The sequence below is a fragment of the Diorhabda carinulata genome, chromosome 12 (assembly GCF_026250575.1).
Source record: "Diorhabda carinulata isolate Delta chromosome 12, icDioCari1.1, whole genome shotgun sequence".
Lineage (NCBI taxonomy): Eukaryota > Metazoa > Arthropoda > Insecta > Coleoptera > Chrysomelidae > Diorhabda > Diorhabda carinulata.
The window spans coordinates 6,188,641-6,216,561 of NC_079471.1; the positions used below are offsets into that span (position 1 = coordinate 6,188,641).

General features: G+C 29.9%; 3 protein-coding genes across 6 annotated transcripts; 2 read left to right on the plus strand and 1 right to left on the minus strand.

Moving 5' to 3' along the window:
* Positions 1 to 8: 8 nt before the first annotated feature.
* LOC130899924 (beta-lactamase-like protein 2 homolog) lies at positions 9 to 11,963 on the minus strand. 2 transcript variants are annotated; one of them, XM_057810116.1, is made up of 5 exons: positions 11,712 to 11,963; positions 3,621 to 3,800; positions 1,857 to 2,026; positions 1,158 to 1,468; positions 9 to 352 (listed from the first exon to the last, which is right to left on the minus strand). In XM_057810116.1, the coding sequence occupies exons 2-5, from the start codon at positions 3,740 to 3,742 to the stop codon at positions 86 to 88; spliced, it is 870 nt and encodes a 289-aa protein (XP_057666099.1). In that variant the 5' UTR covers positions 3,743 to 3,800; positions 11,712 to 11,963; the 3' UTR covers positions 9 to 85. The 2 variants fall into 2 exon arrangements, with proteins under 2 accessions (XP_057666099.1, XP_057666098.1); XM_057810115.1 differs by lacking the exon at positions 11,712 to 11,963 and adding an exon at positions 5,945 to 6,571.
* LOC130899926 (protein D2-like) lies at positions 5,431 to 10,234 on the plus strand. 2 transcript variants are annotated; one of them, XM_057810117.1, is made up of 3 exons: positions 5,431 to 5,881; positions 9,307 to 9,549; positions 9,746 to 10,234. In XM_057810117.1, the coding sequence occupies exons 1-3, from the start codon at positions 5,789 to 5,791 to the stop codon at positions 10,037 to 10,039; spliced, it is 630 nt and encodes a 209-aa protein (XP_057666100.1). In that variant the 5' UTR covers positions 5,431 to 5,788; the 3' UTR covers positions 10,040 to 10,234. The 2 variants fall into 2 exon arrangements, with proteins under 2 accessions (XP_057666100.1, XP_057666101.1); XM_057810118.1 differs by lacking the exon at positions 5,431 to 5,881 and adding an exon at positions 8,216 to 8,477.
* LOC130899922 ((Lyso)-N-acylphosphatidylethanolamine lipase-like) lies at positions 11,243 to 27,443 on the plus strand. 2 transcript variants are annotated; one of them, XM_057810110.1, is made up of 6 exons: positions 11,243 to 13,557; positions 17,392 to 17,598; positions 21,345 to 21,671; positions 23,930 to 24,044; positions 25,922 to 26,108; positions 26,202 to 27,443. In XM_057810110.1, exons 1-6 carry the CDS (start codon positions 13,452 to 13,454, stop codon positions 26,433 to 26,435), a joined length of 1,176 nt encoding a protein of 391 aa, XP_057666093.1. In that variant the 5' UTR covers positions 11,243 to 13,451; the 3' UTR covers positions 26,436 to 27,443. The 2 variants fall into 2 exon arrangements, with proteins under 2 accessions (XP_057666093.1, XP_057666094.1); XM_057810111.1 differs by lacking the exon at positions 11,243 to 13,557 and adding an exon at positions 16,984 to 17,209.
* The last annotated feature ends 478 nt before the right edge of the window (positions 27,444 to 27,921 follow it).

Here is a 27,921-nt window from a genome sequence, read left to right on the forward strand (position 1 = left end):
AAAAAATCTACACTATCACAAATTTATTAAAAAAATTATACTAATAACAGCCTTTTCAATTTATAAATTATACAAATTAATACTTTCAACGACTTTTGACTTCATTAAAATCACATGCCTGCCATCTGTCGTCCAGTTTTTTCACTCTTTGTTCTCTAAGGAGTTTTACTAGATGATGATTGACATTACTTTGTGCAGATTTTACTAGATTTTCTGGTAAATTTACATAAATTATTCTAACCAAGTCTTCTTCGTTAAAAGATTTAGATCTGTTACTATTTAGGGTTTGAATAATTTGTGACTCACGTTCAGCTCTATGGGCTAGATAAAATGATATTTTTTCTGATGGATTCTGAAACAAAAAAATCTATCAACAACTAAAACATTACAAAATACTACTAGTTTCTGGGCCATCAATGAAGTCGACTTCATGAGTATAACACTTTTAAAATCTATTTAAGGGCCTTCCTGTTAACCATTCTACCACGAATATTCATATCGCGCATTAGGAAAATGGCGCGTTTGTTTTTGGGAACTACCTCATTTTTGAGCCTTCAGGGTTTGTATGTAACATAACCACTATATGGACCGACAAAAAAAGGGATGCGTTCACGCAGTCCAACACTCAAAACTTGTCATTTTTGAGCCTTATGAGTTTGTGATTATAACCCTTATCATTTTTGTCGTAATTACTGAATAATTTCATGTAAAATATTGTGGTAATATAGTCTGACAAAAAAATTGTCACAAAATTAAGTAAACAACATTTTTTTGTAATAATAATGTTTTTCAATTCTTTTTAATTACAATTCTTAATTTAAATATATTTTTCTAAAAAATATAAATTTCTGAACGTCGTTCTATAGCGCACATTTAAATATATAAGTTATATAGAGAAATGAAGAAAGAAGAAGACTACAGCATCTGTATTGTAAACTTTCGCTCCAATTTATTTCACGTGGTGTTTTACTTTGAATTATATTTAAAAAGTATTTTAATTAAGTGTTTTTTTTAAATTTAAAAGTGGATTGTAAATAAGTATGTGAATGTTTTATGTGCAAAACTTTTTCGATATTTTTCTCAAAATTAATACCAGAAAGTTTAGCTAATTTTGTTTCAATTGCAGTTTTCTGGAACTGATAAACATCTATATTTACCTGTATAACATTTCCATGTCCGGGTAATATAGTGGTGGGGTTAAGATTGGCAATACTTTTTAAAGAGTTCATGTAATCGAATAAATCTTCAAAAACAGCAGTACCTTCTCCCAAAATACAATCTCCACTAAAAATCACATTGTCCTCAACTAAATGTAATACCACATGATCATCAGTGTGGCCAGGAGTATGAAATACTTGCAATGTAGCACCTTCTACTGCGAATTCTTGACCATCTTTAAGAGGCTCTATCATTTCATTTTTATTTATATCATCCTTACAGCTAGGATACTTCCATATTTGACAATATCCTAAAACAATACCAACCATTGAGTTTATTTTCACCACTACTACACAATATGACTTGAGTTTAGTTAACCAAGTTATCCTCTCCAAAGAACAAAGGTAAAAACTTTGCTTTCTAAAGAGGTGAACTTTTTTTTCAGAGCTATCAATAATAATATAAGAAAATAATATGATATGGTTTGAAATAATTAGAATAATAAATGTTTCAGCCCGAATTTTGAATTGATAACAAAAAATTGTATAATCAGGTCTCAATTTAAAAAAATTATCATAAATACTGTTCACACAATTACAAAAAGAAATATGATATTTTAGAAATGTAAATTTCGATAACTGATAATATATGTGTACAATTTGGATCAGCCTAATCATGTAATAATATTTTGCGCTTACTTGTTTTTTCCTTAAGTTCTACTAAAATATCATTGAGACCACCTATATGATCATGATGCCAATGAGTGATGAAAATATGAGCCAAATCAATCCCTTCATAATTCAAAACTGATCTTAAATGATTGAGATACTGAGGTACACCTTCATCTCCAGTGTCTATTAGTATTCTTCTATAAACAAAAATATATTCATTTTAAATAGATAGATAATGTATCCATATAAAATTTGCAACATAATTTACCAATATAATAACATTCATAAATTTTCACATATGTAATAATATATCAACACTTTGTGATTAAAATAAGATTAGGTTATAGGAAATAAAAACAATGAAATGAATTTGGAGAAAGCATATGACAATGTACTTAGCAAACTGTGAACAACGCTGGAACTAAAAAACAAACATCACAAATGAATTAATAAAAATAGTTCAAATACATACGAGAATAATAAAACACAAATTGAAGCAAACTGGGATATATATAATATAAAATATAATAGATTTACTGTCAAGAAAGGTCTAAAACAGGAGAGTTGCCTTTCGCCAACGCTATTTAGAATCTACTTGGAGCAGGTACTTAAGATGAGGCAATGAGATGGGAATAGCTCTCAGTGACGACACTCGCATGCGATCAAATATGATTGTCAAGAACATAATAAGAACAAAAAAACATTAAACAGCTTTACCCCAACATCATTTCACCGATGGTCACAACTTTAATTTTGATAATTTGAAAATTCTGGATAAGGAACGTAAATATTCCAAACGAACCATCATCGAAATGATATACATAAAACTGAATTATGCAGTTAATAATTGTACTAATGTGGCTAATCTTGGGGTTCAATATAAGCATATTTTGAATGTTTTTAAGTCAATATACTCTGACCGGACTAGTACTTGATACTAACAACGAGAATAATGCCAACCGTTTTTTACAGTCATGCTTTTGTCTATATTGGAAAATACTGATAAAAGTATCTTAGCAGGAGAATTATCTCTGTGCGGAATCTGTATTAATTTATTTTATTTATATATGTATGTATTAGTTTTTTTAAATAATTTTTTTCTTTGTTGTTCTATTTTCTACAACAATGTTCTTATTTGTTTATGTTATACAGTTTGTCTAAATTTTTGGCTCATATACAGTGGGTCTTATTCATTTATAGATTTTTTATATTGTTATACTGAATTTATCTGATTATTGCTTTACTTTATAATTTTACTTGTTTATCTTCCTCAACATTTTAATTATAATGTACCATATATTTGTAGCCTTCATAAAGATTAAATAAAGGATGGCGTTTTAAAAAAAACTCTTAGACAGTTTTATTTTGAATCCTCAACCCACAACACCTTTGATATTAAAATAACACAAAACTGAACACTCAAAACAGCAAAAGTGATAAATATACAGGACAGAAAAGGAACTAAACAATATAAAAAGCCAACAAATAAAGAATACAAAACACGATCTTTAAAAGAAACTTTAACATATGGCGGCAAAAAGTGTAGCACGAAAAACAATTTATCAAAAAAATGCTAATGTCGACTGAAATGAACTTCTTGATAGCAACTAATCAGATGTCTTCATGTACAAAACATGTCAGATAACAGGATACCTGAATAGGTTCTAAAATGGACACCACAAAGAAAAAGGAAATACTGGAGAGAGAACTTATGGATAGAAATAAATGGGGATTAGAAATAGGAAGACATCTTAGAAAGTTGTAAACCGAGATATATAAATGAATTTTTACCTTTTGCCTGTTCCAACGATGTATGTATTTGTTCCCTGTAACGTCATAATTCCCGGATTACATCCCAATATTCTAATAACTCTTGGAGATATTTTTGTAACCGCTGGTATAACTGCCGCCATTTTCCTTGACCTTATTCTTTTGAACTTAATTGTTGAAAATAATTAGTTATAAATGGACCTGAAAAAATTAAAGAATCAATGAGTTGGAAAATAAATTTGTAGATGTTTATTATGTGTATATGCTAAAGAGAAAAATTTAGTATTTAGCAACAAGGATTCATATTTTAGAATTACAAACCAATCTCAAGATATAACGAACGTGACGATATTCATGAATTGAAAATTTGAATTATTATTGAAAGAAATAAAAAAATTGCAGTTTGAAAATAATAAAAGAAAATACAACTTTTTAATTTGAATAATTGTTATTATAATCACAGGTTCCCGACTGTTCAATTAAGCTTAACATTAGACATTGAATACTTTTTTTTATTAGTTATATTCATCAGTCTTAACCGCAAAGCATATCATTAATTAATCGCTCAAGTGGGTTTATCCACTTTTTTTTTGTTTTGATAAATTGAAATTGATATGTCACGAACAATTACACTGATAAAATCATAGTCGTATCATTTACTGAAAACAGCCTTAAGAAAAATCTTTTTTTAACTTTAGTGTACTAAAACAACTTTTGAAATAGCTGAAGATTTAAAATTATTGAAAAAATTACTACGCTTACAGAATTTTAAAAAAGGTTCCATCCCAAGCAGACTTAATATTGCTGTTTTCCATTTGCATTCAAGTGAATTTAGGCACTCAGTTAAATGAGTATCTTATACTCTGATAATGAATAAATTGAATAAAAAAAACGCGTAATGTGAATTAATATTCTCAATAACCACATAAAATTCACCATCATCATTGGTGATCCAATCTCTGTTACTCGCAACGAAAGAAACTACATAACTAAAATATTATTATTTATAAGAATATTTACATTAATGTCGTTGACGTTTCAAGTTTCTGGCATAACTGAAAATTTAGAAAAAAAATAAAAACTCAATTTTAGTCACCACTTTTTAAGGGAGGAATTTTGTTATAGGAAATACCCATCTTCCGCCTGAATTTTTGCCGCAAAAATTTATAAACTCCCTATATATACCACAGATCTAAACGAGTTTTGATTTAATTATCCTTAAGAAATATTACTTAAGCTGGGTTCAAATAGCACAACACATAACAAATAAGAATTGTCTTCCTATTGGTTGAATAAAGCCATGTGATGCAAAACGTGAATTTGTATCTTTTTTGTTATTCAAATCTTATTTCAAATGGTGACAAATCTAGCTGGAAATCATTTAATATGTGGAGAGTGGAGACTAGTTGTTAATACCCAGTATGCCACAATGTCCATATTATCCCTTTTCATTTTTTGAAAAGGGGTCAACTACACTTTAAGCTATAAGTTTGTCTTTAAAAAGTACTCACTCATATTTGATAAACTTTATATCACAACAGTGAAAACTACTGTCTAAAAAACTAAATTAAACACAAAATAGGCACAAGTGTTCTAAATTTTGTATATTGCTATATAGACTGACTAAAAAAACTGCGAAAATGTTTAGTTTTATTGGAATAGATTTATAAAGTCCATAAACCAAACAAACACCATCAATCCAAAAATAATACAAAACAACGGTCTTTACCAAAAAATTGTATGTTTACCCTACGGCTGCCATATTTTCATTGATTACCTAATGTTTATTGCCTTTTAAATTGCTAATAGTTCTATGGTGTAAATACTACATTCAAGTTATAAATTTTCAATGATGATTTTTTTGAGTACGAATTTTCTTGTGCATTATTCCTAGAAGCTTCAACACATATGTCTACATCGTGGAAAAATTTGAGAATCATTTTTAATAGCTATTAACTTTGCATGCGACTACATACTACATTAAATTTGAATTGCGGTATATTGTTTTACTTTCAATGCAAATATTCTTTTAGATTCATTCTTTTCAGTAGTAAATACATTAAAAAATCATTTAAAAGGCACGCCACTGTCATGAAAAAATTAAAGTGTCAAACAGGACTCTTATTATATAAATAAGGTAACAAGACTTGTTAGTGATTGTGAATCAATAGAAGATAACAAAATTCAGAATGAACTCGAATCTATATATGTTTACAAAATATATAATTGCATTTTTTATTCTTGTGCCTTCAATATGTGCTGATGATTCAAAACAATTAGAGGTTAGTATTTATTTATTTATTTATCTACCACTAATAAAAGTTTGAAATAAAATAATTACTTACAAAACTTGCTTTGAATTTACAACTTCGACAACGATAAAATTTAGATCAAAATATAAAAAAGTTAAGTAAGCACTTTGAGAGTAACAACCGAGATCCTCACTAAAATGACATCTTCACATAAGTATATGTTTTATATATGCTGAATTATCTTATCTGACTTTTATAACCTCATTGTGGTTCATGACTGATAAGCTTTGTGAGAAGGTTAAATATGTGTATGTCTATAAGCTTATGTTTATATACATGAATTGTTATTATTTATTGGAGTGATAGCCATGTGCTTTTTTTCTAAAACATATTCTTGTTTGTGATTTCTTCTAATTAATGATAATTTGAGTTTTCTTGTTAAATTAAAGTTGTTATGAAAACAATCTCATTTTTAATTTACGTGGATTCAATATCAAATTATTTCGTGCTATAAGACGCATTGTTTTGTGTTTAAGCATAAATCTTGATTTCGTATTGTTTACTTGTAAATATTTTGGTTCAGTTTTATTTTGATTAATTATTTAGATGAGACTGTTTTGTTTCTGGTTAATTTTTATTACATATTTTGCTGTAATGATAGTAAATAATTTTATATTTATTAAGTAGAAATTTTAAACTGTTATATTAAAATATATCATAACCTCATCTTAATATAGGTTATGTGTTCAAAGGTCGTTGTAACAGTTTACATTATAACAGCATTTATTATTTTTATGACTAATTTGTTTATATCATGTTAATATTCAATTAAAAGGTAAGTTTCAACAAAACCATCTTTGTTTTAAATTATCGAACATATATATCTGGTTATCAGCTCATCTATCTTTCAAGAAACTTAAGTTTTGTTTCCAGTTTCTCTATTACTGAATAATTATATCTATATTGCTTTTTAAATATTGAAGTTTCAAAGTTACTCTTTACAAAAATGGTTATTCAGGAAGTAACAGTTTTCAATATTTATATGTAATAATTTCAGTATCTCTTGCTCTACATCTTGAGATAATTATATGTACATTTATTATGCACGCGTCTACAAATGTGTGTTATTCTTATCAGTAAAATATGAACTCTTATCGAACTTCATAAAATTAAAACGTATTATTATTATCATTAGTACTTTGGTTCTGCTTCCAATAATTAATTATGTTCACGACTTCATCAAGTGCATAAACAAAATATTAAACGAAGTTCTGACAATTTATTTTATTTAATTGACCCCTTGATAGCATTTTTAAATCAGTTAATCAACGCGTAGATATATTATTATGTTTTGGTTTGTACACCATAATAATTTAACTTATTCAACAAAAAATGAGATATTAATCAGTCATTTTGCTAATTTCAATTGATATTGTAAGACAAGGGCATGTAGTTGGTTGATGAACCAAAAATAATTTCATAAATCAATCAGTAGTTTCATCTGCGCATGCTTGTGATCAATAACGTCTTGTAGAATTGTATTGCACGTTGTCTAGATACATATCAAGCAGAATTAATTGTTTCAATTTTTGAGAATTTTAAAAGGGAATTTGGGAAAAAATATAACGTTACTAAACTTTAAAAAAAGTACATGAGTTTGCCAAAAAGTGTCCAAAAGTGATTCGATTTTCTAGTTATCTTCGCACACTCTATTGACACATAACTACCACAGTGAATGATTGAAAGTTTGGGGCTGTAGCGTCAAATAGTGACACGTTGCATCAAAAATTAATTAGCAAAATCCCCAATCTTAATATAAAATGATTTTTTTGACTTTTTTGCACAATTTTGGACTTCATCGAATCTATTAATTCCAAACTTTTCTAAAATTATCTTTGACCTCTAATTTGAAACAATTATGTTCAATTATATCTGAAGCATGACAATGTTGTTCAAATAAATTGTTACATAATAATAACCAGTAAGAGATAATGTTAGAAAATGATATGTTAGTGCATAAAGGAAATGAAGAGTTTTCTATTCGTTAATAATATTATTTCGTTATGAAACAATAATAGATCTAGTAGTAAAAGGTATTGTACAGAATAAAGATCGTTTTGGTTCGAAGCACATTACCTAAGAAGGCCTATACTTCCTCAAAATTTAATAGTAATAGTCTGTTTACACAACAGAAAGAGCCTTTTTAAAAACTACTGAAAGTTACTAATTTCAGAGTAATAATAATAGAATACCAACCACAAATCTTTTTTCGGGTTTTGAAGCCTGACGCTGCATTAATTTAAGATGGCGCTTCAGGCGAAATTATACCACGTGACCTGATTTGACGCTCTAAGTCGGCGTCAACATGAAATTGCACCTTTACACAATTTAACATAATATGTCAAAAGTTCTGAGTACAACCGCTGTAATTTGACCGATAAGGAATCTATAGAATTGTCAAATTGAATTCTAATCACTTCTAGTTTAAACGCTTTGTTAATCATTTTAATAAAAGTTGTCATCAAGCTTAAACTAGGGTTTGATCAATATTATATTTATAATCGATTATATAAAGACCAGCAAATTAGGAAGAAATATTTATTGAAATATGTCTAGTTATATTGAGGTAATGTAATGAGTAATCATTATGTTTCATGATAGGTCATAAATATATTTTTTGTTTAGATCTTGATTTTATTGAAAAAAAAACTTACAAAATATGACTAAGAACTGTGGGCGAATGAGGTAAATACAAACAGATTGAATTCTTAGGAAAATTTGCTGTACTTGGAATCTGAATCTTATATTTTTCCTTTGCTAACTTCCACAATTTTTTTGAAGTATTGATATTAATAAGGAGATAAAAGTAAAATAAATAAATTTGTTTATGTTAAATCAACATTTTTAGAATGCTAAAAACTAGCAAGTTTTTTTTAAATTTTATAAAAAAATGTATTCAACAATGTTGGTTTTTTATGAAAAATAAAAAGAAGCTGCAGAAACAGTCGCAATAAGAAGGGCATCTAGAACATCAAGATTGGAAAAGTGACTAATGGGAGAATTAGAGAACAAATGGGTGTAGAAGAGACAGTTATAACATATTTATAGAAAGAAAACAAATGGTCACAGGATACCAAGGAATAAAGCAATCAATAAGCGAGCGAAAGCTAAGAGAGGAAGACTGCAACAATAGAAAACAATGGCAAATGGGCATCGGACAACGTGTATATATTAACCTGTATGAAAATTAATGAAGTTGTTCATTTTACAATATTATATAAAACAATGGTTACATATATAAACTTGTACACCGTTCTTGTAAGACCAACTTTAGGTTAGTTTGATTTGGATAAATCTTCGATTCAGATTCACTTACTCTTATTCATATTTTGACAAACACATTTTTAACGCTGTTGAGAGTTTTCATGATCAACATTATATTCATTTGATTTTAGGCTTTTAAAACCCAGAAAGTTAGTCCAGATGTTGTGGCAAATGTACCCGAGAAAAGGCTGGAAGTAAAATTCAAGTCCAACAAAGATGTTGATTTTGGTAATGAATTAACTCCAACGCAAGTCCTTCAGGAACCACAAGTAACATATGATGCAGACAATAAATCATACTACACTTTGATATTTACTGATCCAGATGCACCTAGTAGAACAAATCCAAAAGCAAGAGAATGGATGCATTGGTTGGTAAGTTTGATATTCAAATTAATCAACACAACACTTCCTAAGTAAGCTTATATTTTTTTACTGTTAACATTTAATTTGTAAGTAAAACTCTCAGTCTTATAGTGAGAGCAGAAATTTTGAAGTTTCTTTTACTCTATATCTTTTTTCTTTAGATATTTCTGTTAATCCATTTTGAAATGATAATTATTATTTTCAGGTTGTCAATATTCCAGGTTCCAAAATATCTGAAGGTGAAATAATAAACAATTATATAGGATCAGCTCCTCCGAAAGGATCCGGTCTCCACAGATATGTATTCTTGTTGTACAAACAACCGGAGAAACTGAAGTTTACTGAGCCTAAGCATGGTCCCACTGATGGAAATCGTGGAAAATTCAACACTGAAAGTTTTGCTAAGAAGTATAATTTAGGCAGCCCTATTGCTGGTAATTTCTTTCAAGCTAAATGGGATGATTCTGTACCTGCTACTCATAAGAAACTCGGTTTTTAATTTGTTTTTTTTTTTTTTCAAAATATCTTTATTTTGAATAAATTGTATTCGTGAATTGTTTATAGTTTATAATGTTTATTACTTTTTGAATTGGAGCTTCAAATATTACAGAGCGAGCGCCAAGACTACTCCAATTGTTGTGTTAGTATTTATTTTTAACAGTAATTACAAATTAAAAGTAACGAAAGCACAAAACATGTTTTTATTTCTTAATCAATAATTCCTCCAAACTTTTTTGGCCAAACAGGATAAATAAAGAACAGCTTTGGAATATAACTGCAGAAGAAAAAATGGACGTAACAATTACTAAGTGGAAATGGAGATGGATAGGTCAAACACCATGGAAACTAGCTACTAACATAACCAGACAAGCATTAAATTATATTACAACATGCAAGAGAAAAAAACAGACTCGATTGGGAAAGAACTGCAAGAGATAAACTTAACATTGAAAGGCTTCAGAAATAGACAATAACCTCATCATTATACCATAGCTACTAAAATACTGACAGGTGCCCCTTGCTTCACTGGAAGCCATATGACGATCATGATATTTCAAATAAAAATGAACTTCTTCAAACCATCAAAAATTAATGTTAACATTACTGACGGATTTGTTGGTTTGCCACCTGTAGGCTATGTTGAATCCCCTACTGAACTCTGAAATTAGATACCACACATTTTACATTTTTTATCAGTAAAATTTCAACTTCATAATTTGACAATTAAATATTTGTGGCAGAGAATATATAAAATAAAAAAAAAAACTAAACTAGTGTGGAATGTGGATATAGATCGCAAAGAAATAATATTTTATTGGACAATTTCTACATACACCATTACTTTAGTCTGCTATGTCCAAATTAACACAGATAACTTGTAGTTTTTGGAACTATAAGTGAAGAATGAAGATACTAGTAATGGGCTCAGACCCAAACTTTTGGAAATGGTGTTATTTTATAAATAGACATATAATAAGCTGGAATTTCTGGAACCATTGTTGATATTCGTACTAAAACAAACTGTTCACACTAATATAACAACACTCCCAATTACACTGTCTGAATAGCATTTTGATAACCAAATTATCTCTACTCTACTCTATAATTTAAAAGTCAAGGAATTAATACGAAATTTCCCGATAAGGTGGTTTTCTAGTTGGAATTTTTTCTCTCAGTTGCAAAAATTTAGTATAAACAAGTAGGTCAAGTTAATAGATTTTAGTTTTTTTTTCAGTATCTGAAGATGATAACTTGGTTACCGAAACGCGCGTCAGACAGTGTAATTGTGAGTGTTGGTGTAGTGGTAATATAAACAGTATTTCATATTAACAAGAGAATAATTTTAAAAAAGAAATCTAATTAAAAAAAAATCAGGATTTTCGCTTAATCTCTCTAATCTGTCACATACAACACAGGTATCATTTATATCTCTTTTATTTGTGTTTTTATTAGTAGTTGACAAGTATTTATCAAAAAGGCTTGTGCCACGTTACTACATTTATTTTACATTGGGGTAGTTAGATACAATTAATATGTTGCAAAATGTATTCAATTTTGTTCATTCATACGTGTGGTCTGTGATTCATACAAAGTGACAAACACATATCTACATTTCATTTTGTTTTTCTCCTCAACAATTTAAATTCTACAAATTACAACATTATACTTACGAGTTTACGTTTACTTCTATTTTCCAAAAATACAGTGAATCACTGTCACTTTAATAATTTTTAAAATCGACAACGAAAAATGTTTGGGAAAATATAAACTACTTTATTTTAGAGCAAACCAGTGTCACCAACTTTTTTTATGACGTCACACTTTCTAATCTACAGGAATGTATTCTTCGTTGCTTTCATAACTTAAAGACGTTATAATTTAGTCTACTTTTGTGCTTTGTTACTGAATTATAAATTAGACTTTGTGTAAACAATTTAATACTTATTTAATTTTATTGTTCAGAACTATTGAATTAGCTGCGAATATTCCGTTTCTTAAACGGAAATACAAAAGCATATTATGATTATACTAAGCATCATATACTATTTATTAAAAAAACTGTCTTGGATAAGCCAAAAAGTTCTTACAATCTATAAAAAAGTCATCAGTTTATTAATGTATAAATCTATAAAACTTCGTGATGTTATGGTATAGATACCCATTTTGTGAATAATAGTATAACGATTCTGTTAAATTTTATATATTTCTGCATAATATAACATTTAAATAAGATGTTTATTTTTTGTAATATAGTTTAATTTGCAATAGAAGATAAGTATTCAATATATAGTAAGAATTTAGATATTATAAACATGTGATAATCTCCTCCAATAGTTTATTGAAAATATTCAACAGTTAGCGGGCAACACACAATACACATTCTCGTATAATTAGTTGCATATACTGCACATCTATTTATAATTTTACTAATTGTGCTTCTACTTACTTCAACGGGTGTATAAACAAGTATTTTATAAATAACATATTTTTTATTATTTGATATTATTAGTTCAAATTTTTGGTATCCATATAAGTATTTTTTGTCTTACACGGAAATAAATTGTTGAATCTCTTTTCTGTCGGCTCGTTGTGTGTTCAAGTTATTTGACAATCTAACTTTTCTTATTAAAGTATATTTTGCTACTTTTATTACGTAGATTGATAATTCTTTGATAACATTTTCCAAACATTAGACTTAAGATTATAGACTCAATATGTCCATGTGAATTTCAAATATTTATATTTCACGGTAGAGGCAGCTTTGACACTTTTACCCATCACCAACAATCCAACAAACATAAATGTTAAACACGAGATATATCGAATAAATAGTTCAAAGTGAGAGATAATAATTATAATATAAAAGTAAATTGTCCTTGTGTGAACCTTAATACTTTATTTAGATTTCTTATATCGTTTGATAAAAATGTTGCATAATATTTATTTGGGTAATATGCCAAAATAATAAACATTTATGACATTACTGATAATACAAATGTACATTCTGTTAGATTCATTCAATTTTGTGATTTAAAAATAATAGATTTTATTTTAGTAATCTTTTTGCCTTCGGGAATTTTGGAAGTTTTAATTACATGAAACTTTTATCGGTGATTCATTTTATTATAAAAAGGAGGGATATTCCACGAGTATTATTGCAAGGTCAACCAATTAATTTTCGTTTGTTTATAAATTTAGTCTTGTAGTGTCTTGTACGATGGATTGAATTTAATCTATATGTAATTGTTCAGTGACATGTCAACATCATGAATCATGTATGAAGATAAAATTAAATTTAAATTATTTTGTGTGTATTATCTCTAATGATTATCAGTAGAACGTTATATTTTACTTAAGAAAATTGCCTCTCATCAGAATTTTATTAAACAAATTAAAATTAAACGAACCAAATGGAAACTGAAATGACGGAAACTGACTTTAACAGCGGGAGATGTGGATACTGGACGAAATTTTCTGAAACAAAGTTGATCCAAGTTGAAAAAAAGATCTTGAATGGTGAGTACATATTATGCAATTTTATTCAATTTGTAAATTGTATTAGAATTAAATATTTTGTTTATTATAACGTTATAATTTTTAAACAATATGATCTAAATTTAAATAATTGTTTCAGTTCTTTGTTCCATTCATTGAATTTTATATAATAAATTTTCGTTGCAAGTTAGTTTTTAATAAATACAGAATTCGATCCTAATCTTTTGACAACAGATAAGAAATAAAATAGTAATTTTTGATTAATGAACAAATGTATTATATAGTACGTATTATATATTCATAGTAAAAACAGAAAAAAACGATGAAAATCGTATTTAAATATTAAAATTTAAATTACCTTTGTTTTGAGCGGAAATTGGTTGATAATTTTGTAAATTATCACAAAAAATTTGATTCGATTATACAGGTCATGAATGAAACGTTTCAATTTCCGGTATAATTGTTGGAGCCTTTACATATTTTAGATCTCTGACGCTTATACCAAAAGGTTAATGAAGATTTGAGGTTATGTCTCGACCATACATCAGTATCTGACCGGTTTAGGTCTATAAAAACATTAGTTTTGCGTTTTCGAGGTCCCAGATTTATTAATTAAATGAAAGGTTGTATTTTGGCGGGACCATTTTTAAAAGATGAAGAGTGTTAAGAAGTGCAGTCGAACAAAAAATTAAAATGACTTGTCGTTTACGTTTTTTATTTATTCAACAATTGAGGATTGTCTTTTGGTGTTGTTAAACAGACCAAGGAACTGACATTTTCTGTTTAGCTAAGGTTTACTTTTACTTTGATTAGGCTAGGCTTACTTTAGTTTAGATTAAGTAATCTTATTGGTTGATAACTCAGGAATATTTTTCAATGAAATGCGATGTTTTTCTAATCAAGAGGAACTTTTGTTTCGTGTAATTAAATCAACCAATTATTGAAAAAAGTAGAGCTACTAATTTCCAACATCTGGGACCTTGATAAATGGATCTAGCAACCTTATTATGATTCTAAATTCGGCATTTAAGAAGTACCTATAGCCTCGTAGATTCCAAAATAGATGATTGAATTTTGTGCAATCATCCAAATATCGAGTTTTTTGTGTAAGCAGCCTTCATGACTGCTTAGCGGTTGATACTCAATGCTTACATGTCAATCTGTTTCGATTAGTAGCAAGGCAATGTCTTCCAGGGAAGCGTTCGAACCTGTGACTCATGGTATAAGCACCATCACAAAGTTTGCAGCACGTTTATGTTTTATAAAGCAAATAAGCGTATTTCTTCAGAAGTTTCACTTATTTTCAAACAGAAACATCGACTCTAACTTCATGCTTACCATGATGGTACTCTGGTGATAATGGCGTTATGTGAGTTATGGGATTTGCATATGTAACTTTTGTACCAGACCTCGTAAATATAACTTGCAGCTGTTGTTGATGAAATTATTAAAAATAAGTAAGACATGGATTCGAAAGAGAAATATATCTGACGAACATTCTTCAGCATTGTTCCTTTTTCGATAATTTTATACTTTCGACGTCCCCTCGTTTTTTGGGTCGAGAAAATCGACAAATCATCCGATTTCGATGAATTTTTTTTAAAATCTTCGTTTTTACGGCGGATTTATGAAAAACAAATGGGAATAAAAAAATTAAAACTTATATTTGTTAGGTTAGGTTAGGGCGGATGTGCTGAAAATTCAGAAAAAATGTTCACATTTGGTCTGATTTTCAAAAGCTTGATTCATTCCATAAGGACTTTGAATTGCTTTAGTTTTCATTGCTTTATAGACTATACCTTGTATCTTCGACATTTTATTGATAATTTCTTTATGTTTGTAAATACTGACCATGGACTGACCTTATCTCTCTTATAACAGGAAAACTATATGTACTTTTTTTAATTTCAATAAACATAAACAAGGTTGAAATTTTTAACCGAAAATAATTGAATGAATATAATTGGCGATCAAAATGATTGGTATAATTCCAGATATTTTAACATATTACTCTGCACTGCAAAATTAACGTATACTTTGTACAATAAACAAATTTGTACGAGGCTCGTTAATGTTTTAGAGGACGCAATTTTATTTTTGGAACATGTGTGGGGAGTCAATAGAACCTAAACTCAAGTTTGTGGGATCGTCACCCTTGTCCCCTGGCTGCCATCTTGGAAAAAGGGGTTCAAACACCTTATTCGTGATATCTCTGAAACTATGCATCGTTCAAAAAATTCGTGAAGACATAATTTGTTGCAAATTGCTTTGCCACAAATATGTCGTATATAAGCTTTTGCCCTAAATTTAGAATTAAAGAAGTTATAAGCAAAAAAAAAAATGAGAAAATTTTTGTAAAAATTTTCTTTTTTGCTTATACACATGAAACAAGTGCTAAAAGGCAGAAGCAGATGTTAGATGCAGGCTAAACAACTACTGTTTTATTATTCCATGCAGATTTTATAAATATCCATATTTTTCTACGGAACCAGTTTTTTTGAGCACTTACATTGTAAAAAGAAAAAGAATTCCATTTGTAACGACGTCGTGTGGAGAAGAGTCAAATTTTTGTAAATACTTCTTCGAACAATTTAAATACTGATATTTTACCTCTTTTGGTAAAAATTGCCGATGTAGTATCGCCCAATTATTGCATGCAAAAATAAAATATGTGCTTGACATTTCGGATATACAAACAGACTTTGTGATGAATATATTGTTGATTATACATGAGCATTCCCAGGCTTCAAAAAGTAAATAATTTTATCATTTGGAGTCCGTGCAGTCAGTAATTACAACAAATCAACATCTTCGCCAACAACGACAGTTGTATTTGAACTTTTCCATTGTTCTATTGCTGTTTCAATTATAAGGACATCAGAATAATTACCAGCTTTTTTATTGGAACACCACCAGCTGTAAATTCTTCACATAACATTGAAATGGAACAAGACTTATTGTATTCGCAAGAAATTGTTGTTGGTTTGTTGGAACTTTCGTAAATCGATCAAAAACGATATCAACAGATGAAGATGTTTTTGTAGTCCGACGACATTCTTCTGCAGCTTTAATATTTTTCTTATGATTAATATAACCATCAAATACAATTGTTTTTCGTGCAAGTAACACAAACCAATAGTTTCATTATCATTTATTAAAATAAACCTTAATTTTGTACTTTTGACCGAATTTTGGTTAGGTTAGGTTGTAAGTTATGACTTATTTTTGTCTATTTTGACTGGATAATCAACTAAATGTCAGCCACATCAGCTGATTGATTGGAGTACTTTATTAGAACGAATCGTTTTATTTTCTAGAGCAAATCAAATATTTTTGTTGGATCCGAAAATATTTCTGCACGTTTTTTGTTCTTTAAGCCAATAAGTTGGTACACACTGCTGTATTGATTAAATATTATATATAATGGGGGACTACGTTCTTCACTGGAAGGTCACAATGTTTTAAAATAATTTATTTCAAACATACATTAAAAATATTCACAATTTTCCAAATTGGGCTTTCAGAGATTCTCGTTATTAACTTGAAATAAACACTTTTAACTATCATTTTTGCCTCAACGGGCAAAAATGTGCACTGTTTGGTACACATTTTAAAAGACACTATCGAATACTACATGCTAATGATCCTATTAGGATTAGGTATAAAAATAAGGGTAAAGTCAATTCTTTTTCATCTTATATATTAATCGAAACATATTTTGTGAAGTATTTTTTTTAATTTTGTATATATTTTTGTCATTTGGGATTTAAATATTGTATATTGGAAAGTTTCTTCGAAAATAATGTTTAAAAAATTAATGTTAGAACTTATTAACATTATTAGGTATTATTTTAGTACTTAAAACAGCTTATCGCACTTGGTTTGTACCTATTGGAAGCACTGTTGGTAAAGATGACAAAATATGGACAATAGCCTTAAATGAAGAATCTCATAATACACCGCTGGTTATGCTACATGGATTTGCAGCTGGTTTATGTTTTTGGATACTCAATTTCGACGAACTGTCTAAAAACAGACCTGTGTATGCTATAGATTTATTAGGTGAGTAATTTTTACAATTTACATAATACAAAATGAAATCATATTGTCTTATGCTCGCTAATACCAATAAAATACATTTTTCGGGTACAGTAAACAAAAATTTAGGTTATATTCTGTAAAATAGGGTTGCGCAATACAAAGTGGATATTGTATCATCTTTTTTCGCGTGGTAAACGGTGCGTTAATTATATTAAATATGAGGATAGGTAAAATATTACAACAATAAGGGAAATATGAAGTTAGTATATAGTAAAATAAAATAAAGTTTTCTTAAAAAAAATATCGAATTCGATGATCAAAAATTAATATCGAATATCGATATTTGAAGATAAAAAAATATCAACGATATTTATCGATTAATTTTTGAGAAAATATCGATATTTTGTGCCCTTCCCGATCGTGAAGTTTTAGTAGCCGTGAGTCACTTCGACGGAAAGCGTCGCGCTTTTTGTGTTCGCACGTTTTACGAGAACAGTCGTTCATACATCTTGACAAGGCGACTGGATATGGATTAAAACACATCAATGAAGCTCCGAGTGCAAATTTAATTAAAAAAAGGGTTGCCAGTTTCGAAGAGACCAGTTCCACGTTTAAACCATAAGCAAAAGTTCGTCCAAGAACGTCTAGGACCATAGACAATGTTGACAGGGCGCAGGAGTCAATACGAGAAAATCCGCAGGTGTGTATGGTGTGATCGGCAGGTTTAAACTTGTCGCGACGAAGTTTACAGCGAATTTTGAAGTTGGATCTTAAACTGCATCCTCATAAGCTCCAGACCAAGGTTGGTATTTGCTGAAGAAATGCTTAGTAGATTTTCCACTTTTTTTCAGATGAGGCTCATTTTCATTTAAATGGGTTCGTAACCGACAAAATTGTCGTTATTGGAATGAAAAAAATCCAAAAATGAAACATCAAAAACCACTGCATAGTCCGAAAATAAGGGCAGCAATATCAAGCAGAACTTATTCGTCTACCTTCTTTAAAGATTCACGAGGACGAAATCACCGTTAACACCGACCGCTATATTGCGATGTTAGAGGGATATTTGACTCCAGAACTTGCGAGATCAAGAATAGCGAATACGAGAACTTGGTTGGACAAGACTGAACGACCTATCACACATCAAATGACTCTATGAGACAGATGTTTCCTGCAAGACTGATTTCCAATAGAGGTGATATCCCTTGGCCCCCACGTAGACCTGACTTGACGCCTCTTGATTTTTTTTGTGTGGACACCTCAAACCAAGTCTACATGAACAATCCGAGGGAAATCAGTCAGCTAAAGGAAAATATCCGCCAGGAAATGTCAGCAATTACCCCGGATTTGTTGACAAGAGTTTTCACAAATCTGCGTTCGCGTTTAGAGAAGCGCCGTCTTCGAGAGGGCCGTTATTTAGATGATATTATTTTTAAAAAATAAAACTTCATTCAATTACCTCATCATCATATCTTCTATTTCAAAAATACCTTATGTATTTATTTTTTTAGCTTATACTTAATAAATGCACGTTCTATTGCGCCACCCCGTATTAACATTCCGACGGTCGCGCCCTCTTTTATGACACCAGCAGGCGCGCGTTGTACTGAGTACAACAGTTTAAAACCTTCATGTGAATTTTTATTTTTACATTTAATTTTACTAAAATATATTATTTAGTATTACCTGTGTTTTTTACAATGGATTAACTGAATTGTACCCAAAAATTAGCTCCTAGAGCTTGTTTTACTGTAGTTTTATTTCTTCTTTGTTTAATCAATATTTTAATTAAAACAATAAATCCATAGAATGATATTTTATATATATTTTATTTCTTATTTTTTAGACCTTTTGATATATTAATGCATCTAAATGTTCTTGATTTTAGGTCTTTTCTGTTTTAAAATTAGTTTTTTTTTAAATAATTTTTGAAAGAAAGATAAATTTTGACGTTTCGACTTTTCTTTAAGTGACATGACATTGACACCGACCGAATGTCATGTTTTGATAAAGACAAGTCGAAACGTCAATTTTTATCTTTCTTTCAAAAATTATTAAAAAAAACTAATTTTAAAACAGAAGAGACCTAAAATCATTTAGAAGCATTTATATATAAACTATTAGATGATACTTATAGGGGATAATTATTATAAAGTATTAGAGGCAAAAATGGAAAACAAGTTTTATTTGAACAACATAAAAATATTAACGCATAACTTAATCCTCGATATTTTCACTTTCACGGTTGTTTATGACTAAACCACTGCAAATTTTTTTCTGCCTTCTTTTTTATCGTGTAAGGGTTGTGGTAGGGGTGGAATAATGAGGGATGAGAAGTCTCGTTAATCCTTCAGGTATAAGGGAAAACCGAAACAAAACACCCGTAGCACTCAGTACAACGTCGCGCCCGCCGGAAGGTTAAATTCATTTTATGCCAACAACTGTAAATAATTTCAACGTGGCAACGATTTAAAAAATCTGTGCCTGTTTGATTTTGTATTAAGTTGAAAAAGATGAAATCCTTGAGATGAACTTAACAGTGCGCGTCACAATAAACGGATTAATTTAATGGAATTTTTAGTATGTAATTAACTTCAACTGGTTTTCCAATTTAATTATCATATTTTAATGACTTTTTACCGGGTGAATTAATAAGCTGATACTTTGTTATCTCCACGAAACATCAGTTATATCGGAAATGGCTCGAATTTTATTTTTAATTTAGATGTCAAATGTCAAAAATATTTTCCTCTTGAAAAGTTTTTCATAGAAAACTCAGAATCGAACACAAAATCCCATTTGTATCGATTTTTTTTTTAAGATACAGGGCCGGATTAAGATTTATAAGGCCCGGGGCTAAAATAATGACGGGGCCCCCCTTAAGGAATTCGGAAACCCGGAAAAATTCACAAAATAATATCAATACGTTAGATTTGTGGTGTCAACACATCAAAAAATACAAAATGATTTCCAAATGATGGGGCCCTCTTGGACCTTGGGCCCGGGGCTATAGCCCCCCCAAGCCCCTAGCTTAATCCGGCCCTGAACAGATACATTCAGAAATATTTAAGTGGGTCTTCTAAGAAAGAGAAATTTTAAAGGAAATTCTTCCACAAATAATTTGGATAATAAGCGTCTGAGTTTGTTACTGATTCGTAAACTATATCGAGATGACCTCGCGTCAGTTTAAGAACCTCGTGGCTATCGAATTTATTCTCAATACAAATATTTATCCAAATTATTTCCAATTCTTAAAAGATATCGAAAAAAACATAAACTATAATAAAAAAATAATTTATGGGTTTGTTATTTTTTTATACTACGCCGTAAATCGTGCAAGAATTCAATTTTTTTATAACAAAATGTCTGGAAGCGTAATGGTTGGAAGCTTCGCTAATTACTGTTTCGGTAATTATTTAGAATCCAGGCAAAAATCGTTCCAAAAAGTTTTTCACGTATTTGGGGTTGTTTCTGAGGGTACAAATGGTAAATTTAAGGCGGGGGAGACATATTATTTTAGACATTACATGGTACAACTTACATATGATAAATCAATGAAACCTGATCTAACCTAACCAAGATGGTAATTATTTAGAATTGGTTGTAACAATAAACAAGACTTGGAAATGGGGTTCATAAGTTTTTTCGAAATGAATCTTCAGTGGTATTCATATCTCGTTTGAAATCAATTAAATTATATAAACTGTAATATTTCCCAAACCAATTAAATAGTTTGAAACATATTTTTAAAAGAGATTAATTTCCAGGATTTGGTAGATCGTCGAGACCAAAGTTTAATTCCAATTCCCAAGAAGCCGAACAGCAAATGGTAGCGTCTATAGAAGAATGGCGGAAACAAATGCAATTAGAAAGATTCATTCTTTTAGGGCATAGTTTTGGCGGTTATTTAGCTACAAGTTATGCAATTACCTATCCGGATAGAGTGAAACATTTAATACTTGCAGATCCTTGGGGATTTCAAGAACGACCAGCTAAATTAAATGTTCCACTTGCTTGGAAATTATTGGCCGTAGTATTCTATCCACTCACATGGTTCAATCCGTTAGCCGGCATTAGAGCAGCCGGACCGATGGGTATGTGAAAACATTAAATATACTGAGTGTAGAAATAATGTATATGTATATGGGACCCAAAATATTTATTTTGTCTCTTTTTATTACTATGGCATTAGGTATGCTCACTATTTTCAGCTTTCGGAAAGTTCAGGATGTGAGATGGCTGGCAAAGATCTTCATCTTCTATTTTATACGCCACCAGGTATAATTCTTCGGAGAACTGTAGACTCTCGCCCTTCGAGAAACTGTAGAATCTTTACGTTGTATCTTCTGCTAAACCTATCTTCTTCGAATGTCCATTGAGGCAGAAATGCATCAAGAAAATTCCTGTTGATATCCCTATGTGGTTCTTACTTAGGTTGATACATTCAATAGATCTTCTTCTTCATCCTCTATTGTCCTGTAATCGATTGCACAGAAGGGTGTAGGATTTAAGAAGGATTTTACGCTCTTACTTTACCAATTCAGATATAGTAAGCTGTCCTGGAACCAATCGAAGAGTAAACTAATTCTTTTTGCCCAGCTTATTTAATTTGTTGGGGCATTACCAAAACCAGATTTTGGATTTTCTGACATTGAAGCCCGGTGCAGTAATGACTGCTTGGACAAGCTGAAGGACACATTTTTCAATTGATGACAAAATACTTGGTGTGTTTCCCAAGCTTTCAGAGGGTTTCTGGACCTGTACACTACTATTACAGTGAATTTTTTTTTCGATATTTCATCCTGAGGTGTTGTATGAAAAAAAACAACGATGTTGCTCGTTTAAGAGCTGGGTACTAGATTACTTTATGTACAAAAATGACAAGGGAAACTTATTATCATAAGACAGTACAGTTTACAATATTCTCAACTAAACTATTTCGGCAATTCACACATAGATGGAGCTATTATGACTACCCTTCCAATTATTGATACAACAATAATAACATGAGGCACATCCCAGATTGCATTGTTTACACCACCACTCACAATTACACTGTCTGACGCGCGTTTCGATAACCAAGTTATCGTCTTCAGAGACTGAAGGTAAACAGTAGTAGAAGTAAACAGTTTACCTTCAGTCCCTGAAGATGATAACTTGGTTATCGAAACGCGCGTCAGACAGTGTAATTGTGAGTGTTGGTGTAAAATAGTGTATTCAGTATGATTATCGCCAGAAATTCCAACTTAGTTTATCCCAGATTTGATACCGTGTTAGAAAACGGAAAAAATATTTAAATGAAAGAAGATTATAGTGAGTATTGTAAAAGGAAATACAGTGAGTCTTTTTATTCAAAACCGAATAAATGTTAACACAAAATTTTAATTAATATATTTTCTTAAAAGTAATATCTTCGACTATATATATTGTAATGTACTCATTCCAACAATAAATTTGCAAACACGTTCTTTTTAAGGCGACTAAAGTAGCTGATTGATTAGAACATTTTTGTAAAACTAGTGTTTTTCTATTCTGTGGTAAATATAACATTTCTTTAATTTCTTATATATTTTGATATGTTTATGTTTCTAAATCGTCTTGATTTTAGGTCTCTTCTGTTTTAGAATTAGTTTTTTTTTAATAATTTTTGAAAACAGATAAAAATTGACTATTGGTTTTATTAAAATCTCTATAAAAATATTTTTATTTCAAAAATTATCAAAAAAACTAATTCTAAAACAAAAGAGACCTAAAATCAAGAACATTTAGAGGCATGTAACATTTCTGTTATATTTGAAAATAATGTTTCATCTTCTCTGCCCTATTTTAAGTTTCTATAAAATTGCATACACTGTTAAGAATGACTAATAATTTTTTGCTGGTTGCCAATTTTTTTAAAATGGTCATTAGAAAATGGAGTCAGAGAATTGATTTTTATATGGATTATTAACGATTTAACATATTGTATATACAAATATAATCCCGAAACTATGATAATGTCCTAAAACATTTTTTCAAATCAATCACATTTTGCATATCTGTATTTTTGCCTGTAACTGGGATCAATTATTATAAATTGCTCGTTTCAAATGAAAAAAACATTCTTTTTATTATACGAGGTGTAATGAAAAAATACAGTGGATTATTTTATTAAAAACAAAGTAAAAAGCTAACATAAAATTGAAAAATCTCTGTCCTCTGTTATCAATTTCATCCTAACGTGAAATCTGTAAATATATTATTGAAGCGGTTCTAGTAGCAGGCAGACCAGCTAAAACAAGTTCTAAATAAACCAAAGAAGAGTAGGAAATATATTATTTCACTCTAATTTTTAATTAAAATGTTATTTTAGGACCATGGTTGGTTAGTAAAGTTCGAAATGATATATCAGCGAAATATAGTGATGCAGTTGACAATACCGACCTTATAACTGAATATATTTACCACTGCAATACTCAAAAACCATCGTAAGTATTAAATATATTATAAAAAACAAATTTATCTACTTTCTCAATAAGCAGTTAAATTAGAGTCGTGGATTGTTCACTTTATCTTCTTCTACAGGTGCCATCTTCATTTTGGAGTTTGACTTTCATCATAACTATTTATTTTCAAAACTATGGCCCTAAGTAGGATGAAATGACGTTAAACTATTTATGCAGGTTTCTAAGCCAAGATATTCTTCTCCTTCCAACATATCTTTTTCCTACATTTTTCACCTGAATTATGAGATGTAGGTTCTCGAATTTTGGACCTGTCTGTCTTGATATGGTCAGTTTATTGAAGTCGTATTCTTTTTCATTTCATAAAGGATCTCTACGTCCTTCTTCATTCTTCTCAGAACATCTACATTGATTAACATCTTACAGTGAGCCCACATTTAGAAGGCTTCTAGTCTTCGCTTGCGTTGAGGGTTCAAGCTTCTACACCATACTTAGCACTTGGGCATCCGTGTTGTCAGCTCAAAGTTCATATCACATTATCAATTATCATCAATTAATTTTTTCCAGTGTAGAAATTTTCTTAGATTTAAATTAGTTTTTATAATTTACCGTTATGAATTTTTTGATTTTTTTATATTGAAATTATAAAAAGAAATGAACTGATGAATGTTTTGATTTAATATGAATAAAAAATGTTTATAACAATGAAAATAATATTCAGAATTTGCATTTCTTAAAAACAGAGAATGCTCCTGCACTTCTTAATCACATAAACATCTGTGGGGATACATAACTCATCTGTGGTTTATATGTTTAAAATGTAAATTTCATTGGTAAACAAAATAAAAATTCTCTTTTTTATGCAGAAAACAACAGTTTTTTATGTAAAGTTTGAAATGAAAACATTTTACTGAGAGATCCACCTTTGTATCATGCAGTTTGTGCTGTATATGCCACTGGGGGCAAATAAAAATATCTTTGGTAAAAGTATGTAGAAAGGACCAATGGAAAATACAACAAATATTTCCACATCAGGATGAAAAGAAAACCATACTGGTGTCATTCTCCTAAAGAGTTTCAGAACAAAGAGGAAGCACTCTGATGATGTCTTCCCTAGCTGAAACACTCCAAATAGTATACTGGTACATCTAAAAATATCCATCACAAAATATTTTTTTATGTAAAGTTTTAAATTAAAACATTTTAGTGTGAGATTACACTTTATAGCATGCAGTTTGTTCTCTTCATGCTACAGGGTGCAAATAAAAAAAATATATTTGGTAAAAGCATGTGGGAAGGGTCAATGGAAAATAGAACAAATATAGAAAGTTCCAGAACAAATAGGAAGCACCTTCCCAAAGCTGTATCATTCCAAACAGCTCCTTCGATACCGATAGAACCAAAAATATTTTGATATTGAAATAATCAAGTTACACTCCCTACAGGACACTGTCAATTATGACCAGATGAAACAGATGAGTGTAGATTCTGTGGTAAGACTGAAGATCTCTTCAGTCTTCTTTGGGCCAATTGGTCGCCGTTTTTTCTTGCTTCTTCTAGCATAGACAACACAATCACTACAACCCCAGCCTTGCAGAGGAGCAGCTCCTATAGCAGGGCTAACTCTAACAAACCTTCCTCTGTATTAAAAATTTTTCTCACCCCACCCAAAAATACCCAGAGAATTTCTCTTTATCTCTCTGTGTTTGATCAATAGTAAGTTTTTTGTAGAAATTTCCAACTATTTTGATAAAGATCTTTAGGTAGAACAGTTGAGTATGATTTCTGCAAAAAAGAAAATATTAACAATTTGTATTTCAATGATACTGTCAATTTCTTCATTTAAAACATCTGTTGACTCTTGGAGTATCATGGTAATTCATACATTTTTAATTTTTTAGAGGTGAGGCAGCTTTCCATTCAATGAAGCAAGGCATAGCTTGGGCTAAAAATCCAATGATGCGAAGGTATCACACTTTGAGTAAAACTGTACCTCTAACTGTGATTTACGGAGAAAAGTCGTGGGTGAGGAAAACTCCAACAGAAGATCTAATAAAACAAAGACCTCAGTCTTACGTTAGGACAGAGGTACGTGCATTTTTTCATTATACTTTTGGGTATTTTATTTTATATCATTTCCATTGCTTTGTCTAGAGTAAGATATGAGTTTTTCATTTTTAGATTATCCCAAATGCGGGGCATCACATAAACGCTGATCAACCGACAATTTTTAACCAACTCGTATCAAAAGTGTGCCAACTCTGTGATAATTCTGAAGATATTTATATTGAATCTGAGGATAAAGATAATCCGTCGGATCCGATTTTTGATGTAAACGAATGGAATAAAAAAAACGAATTTTTAATTGAAGAAGATGAATTTAATGGAATGCAAGTTATAAACACAAAATTATAAAATGGGATGATTGTTTTATAGGTAATACAAACTGATAATTTAATGATAAAGAGTAATTTTTCTTCAAATCTATTTAATAAATATTTTTATGCTGTAATAAGTGAATACTGATACAGATTATTTATCAAATGTATCCAGCAGTATTTGATATAGTTGATTAGCAATGTTTTGAATGAATGTTTTCGTTCAAATTGTTAGGAGAGTTTTTGAAATGTAACTTTGAGAGTTATGCGACAAACCGAAAAGACTTTTTTACACTTTATATTCCTTTCTAGTTTCAAAACTCAGAAGGCCTATAATTATTTTTTAGTTATAAAAAATATCTGATTCTTGCCACCGTCATTTCTAGTCATTGCATATTCCTTTTATATACATTTGAGGGGGTATACTGGTTTAGATTAGATGGTAAAAACCCTTTTGACCTTTTAAGAATATAAAAAAATTAAAAAAAAAATCAGAATCACATGCCGGTAAAGTGGGGGCTACGATGCACCCTGGTTGACATGTTTCCAGCACTTTTAGTGATCTGGAACAAAAAAATTTGAAAAACTCTTAATCTGTAAAGATGTCGCTATCGCTTAGCAAAAAAATTTAATTTTTTTAAAATCCAGAGCAGACACAATAGAGAGATATATAAAAAATATTTCCACCAAATTTTAAAGGAATCGGTCGGGTAGAACTTGAGATATCATGTCAACCACTTCAAAAGTACGGAGTTTAGACGCTACGTCACAAAAGCTACTGTATCTTCCAAAAAAAAGCGAATTTTTTAAAATTCGGTTAAGGACATATTCTTAAGAGTATAAGCTTTGAAAATATGCAAAAAATCGATTTTTGCAAATACCCCCTCAACTGTCTAGGATTTCATTCCATTAATGATGCTCTGTAATATTGGTTACTAGTTTTCAAAAAATGGTAAAGCAATTAATAATAAAATTTCATTTTAATAAGTAGGAAATTATTTTTTAAGCCAATGTATATCTCTAATAAAATCTTTATTTCATTTGATTTGAGTACTCATTTTTAATATTCTCCTATTTGTACCTAGTCCTTATGCTGAAAACCATTTCAACTATTATTTTCAAATTCCTCCTATTCCTGCTTCTCCTTTTTTAATTTGTGACGTTTACAGTGGTAGAGTTTGCCACAATTTTCATTATGCATTTTTGCCTTCCCTACCTTAATTTTCTCCTAATTGGGTTTGTGTAAAACATAACGTTTTTTTGACTAAATACACTAAATTATCTGCTAACACTTTACTTTTTACTACCTCGATTTGTTCACCACGCCATCAGATCATTTACTCAATTCAGTTGCTAAAATATCGTTTATTTATATCGAAGGAATTTTTACATAATTCGGGAATGTCGTAAACCAACCAAAAAGCTTTCTAAGAAATTATCTCTATAAGAACAGTCACAACATGATGTGCATAACTGTACAAATGAATACCGCTTTATATACATTAACATAATCGAACGGGACT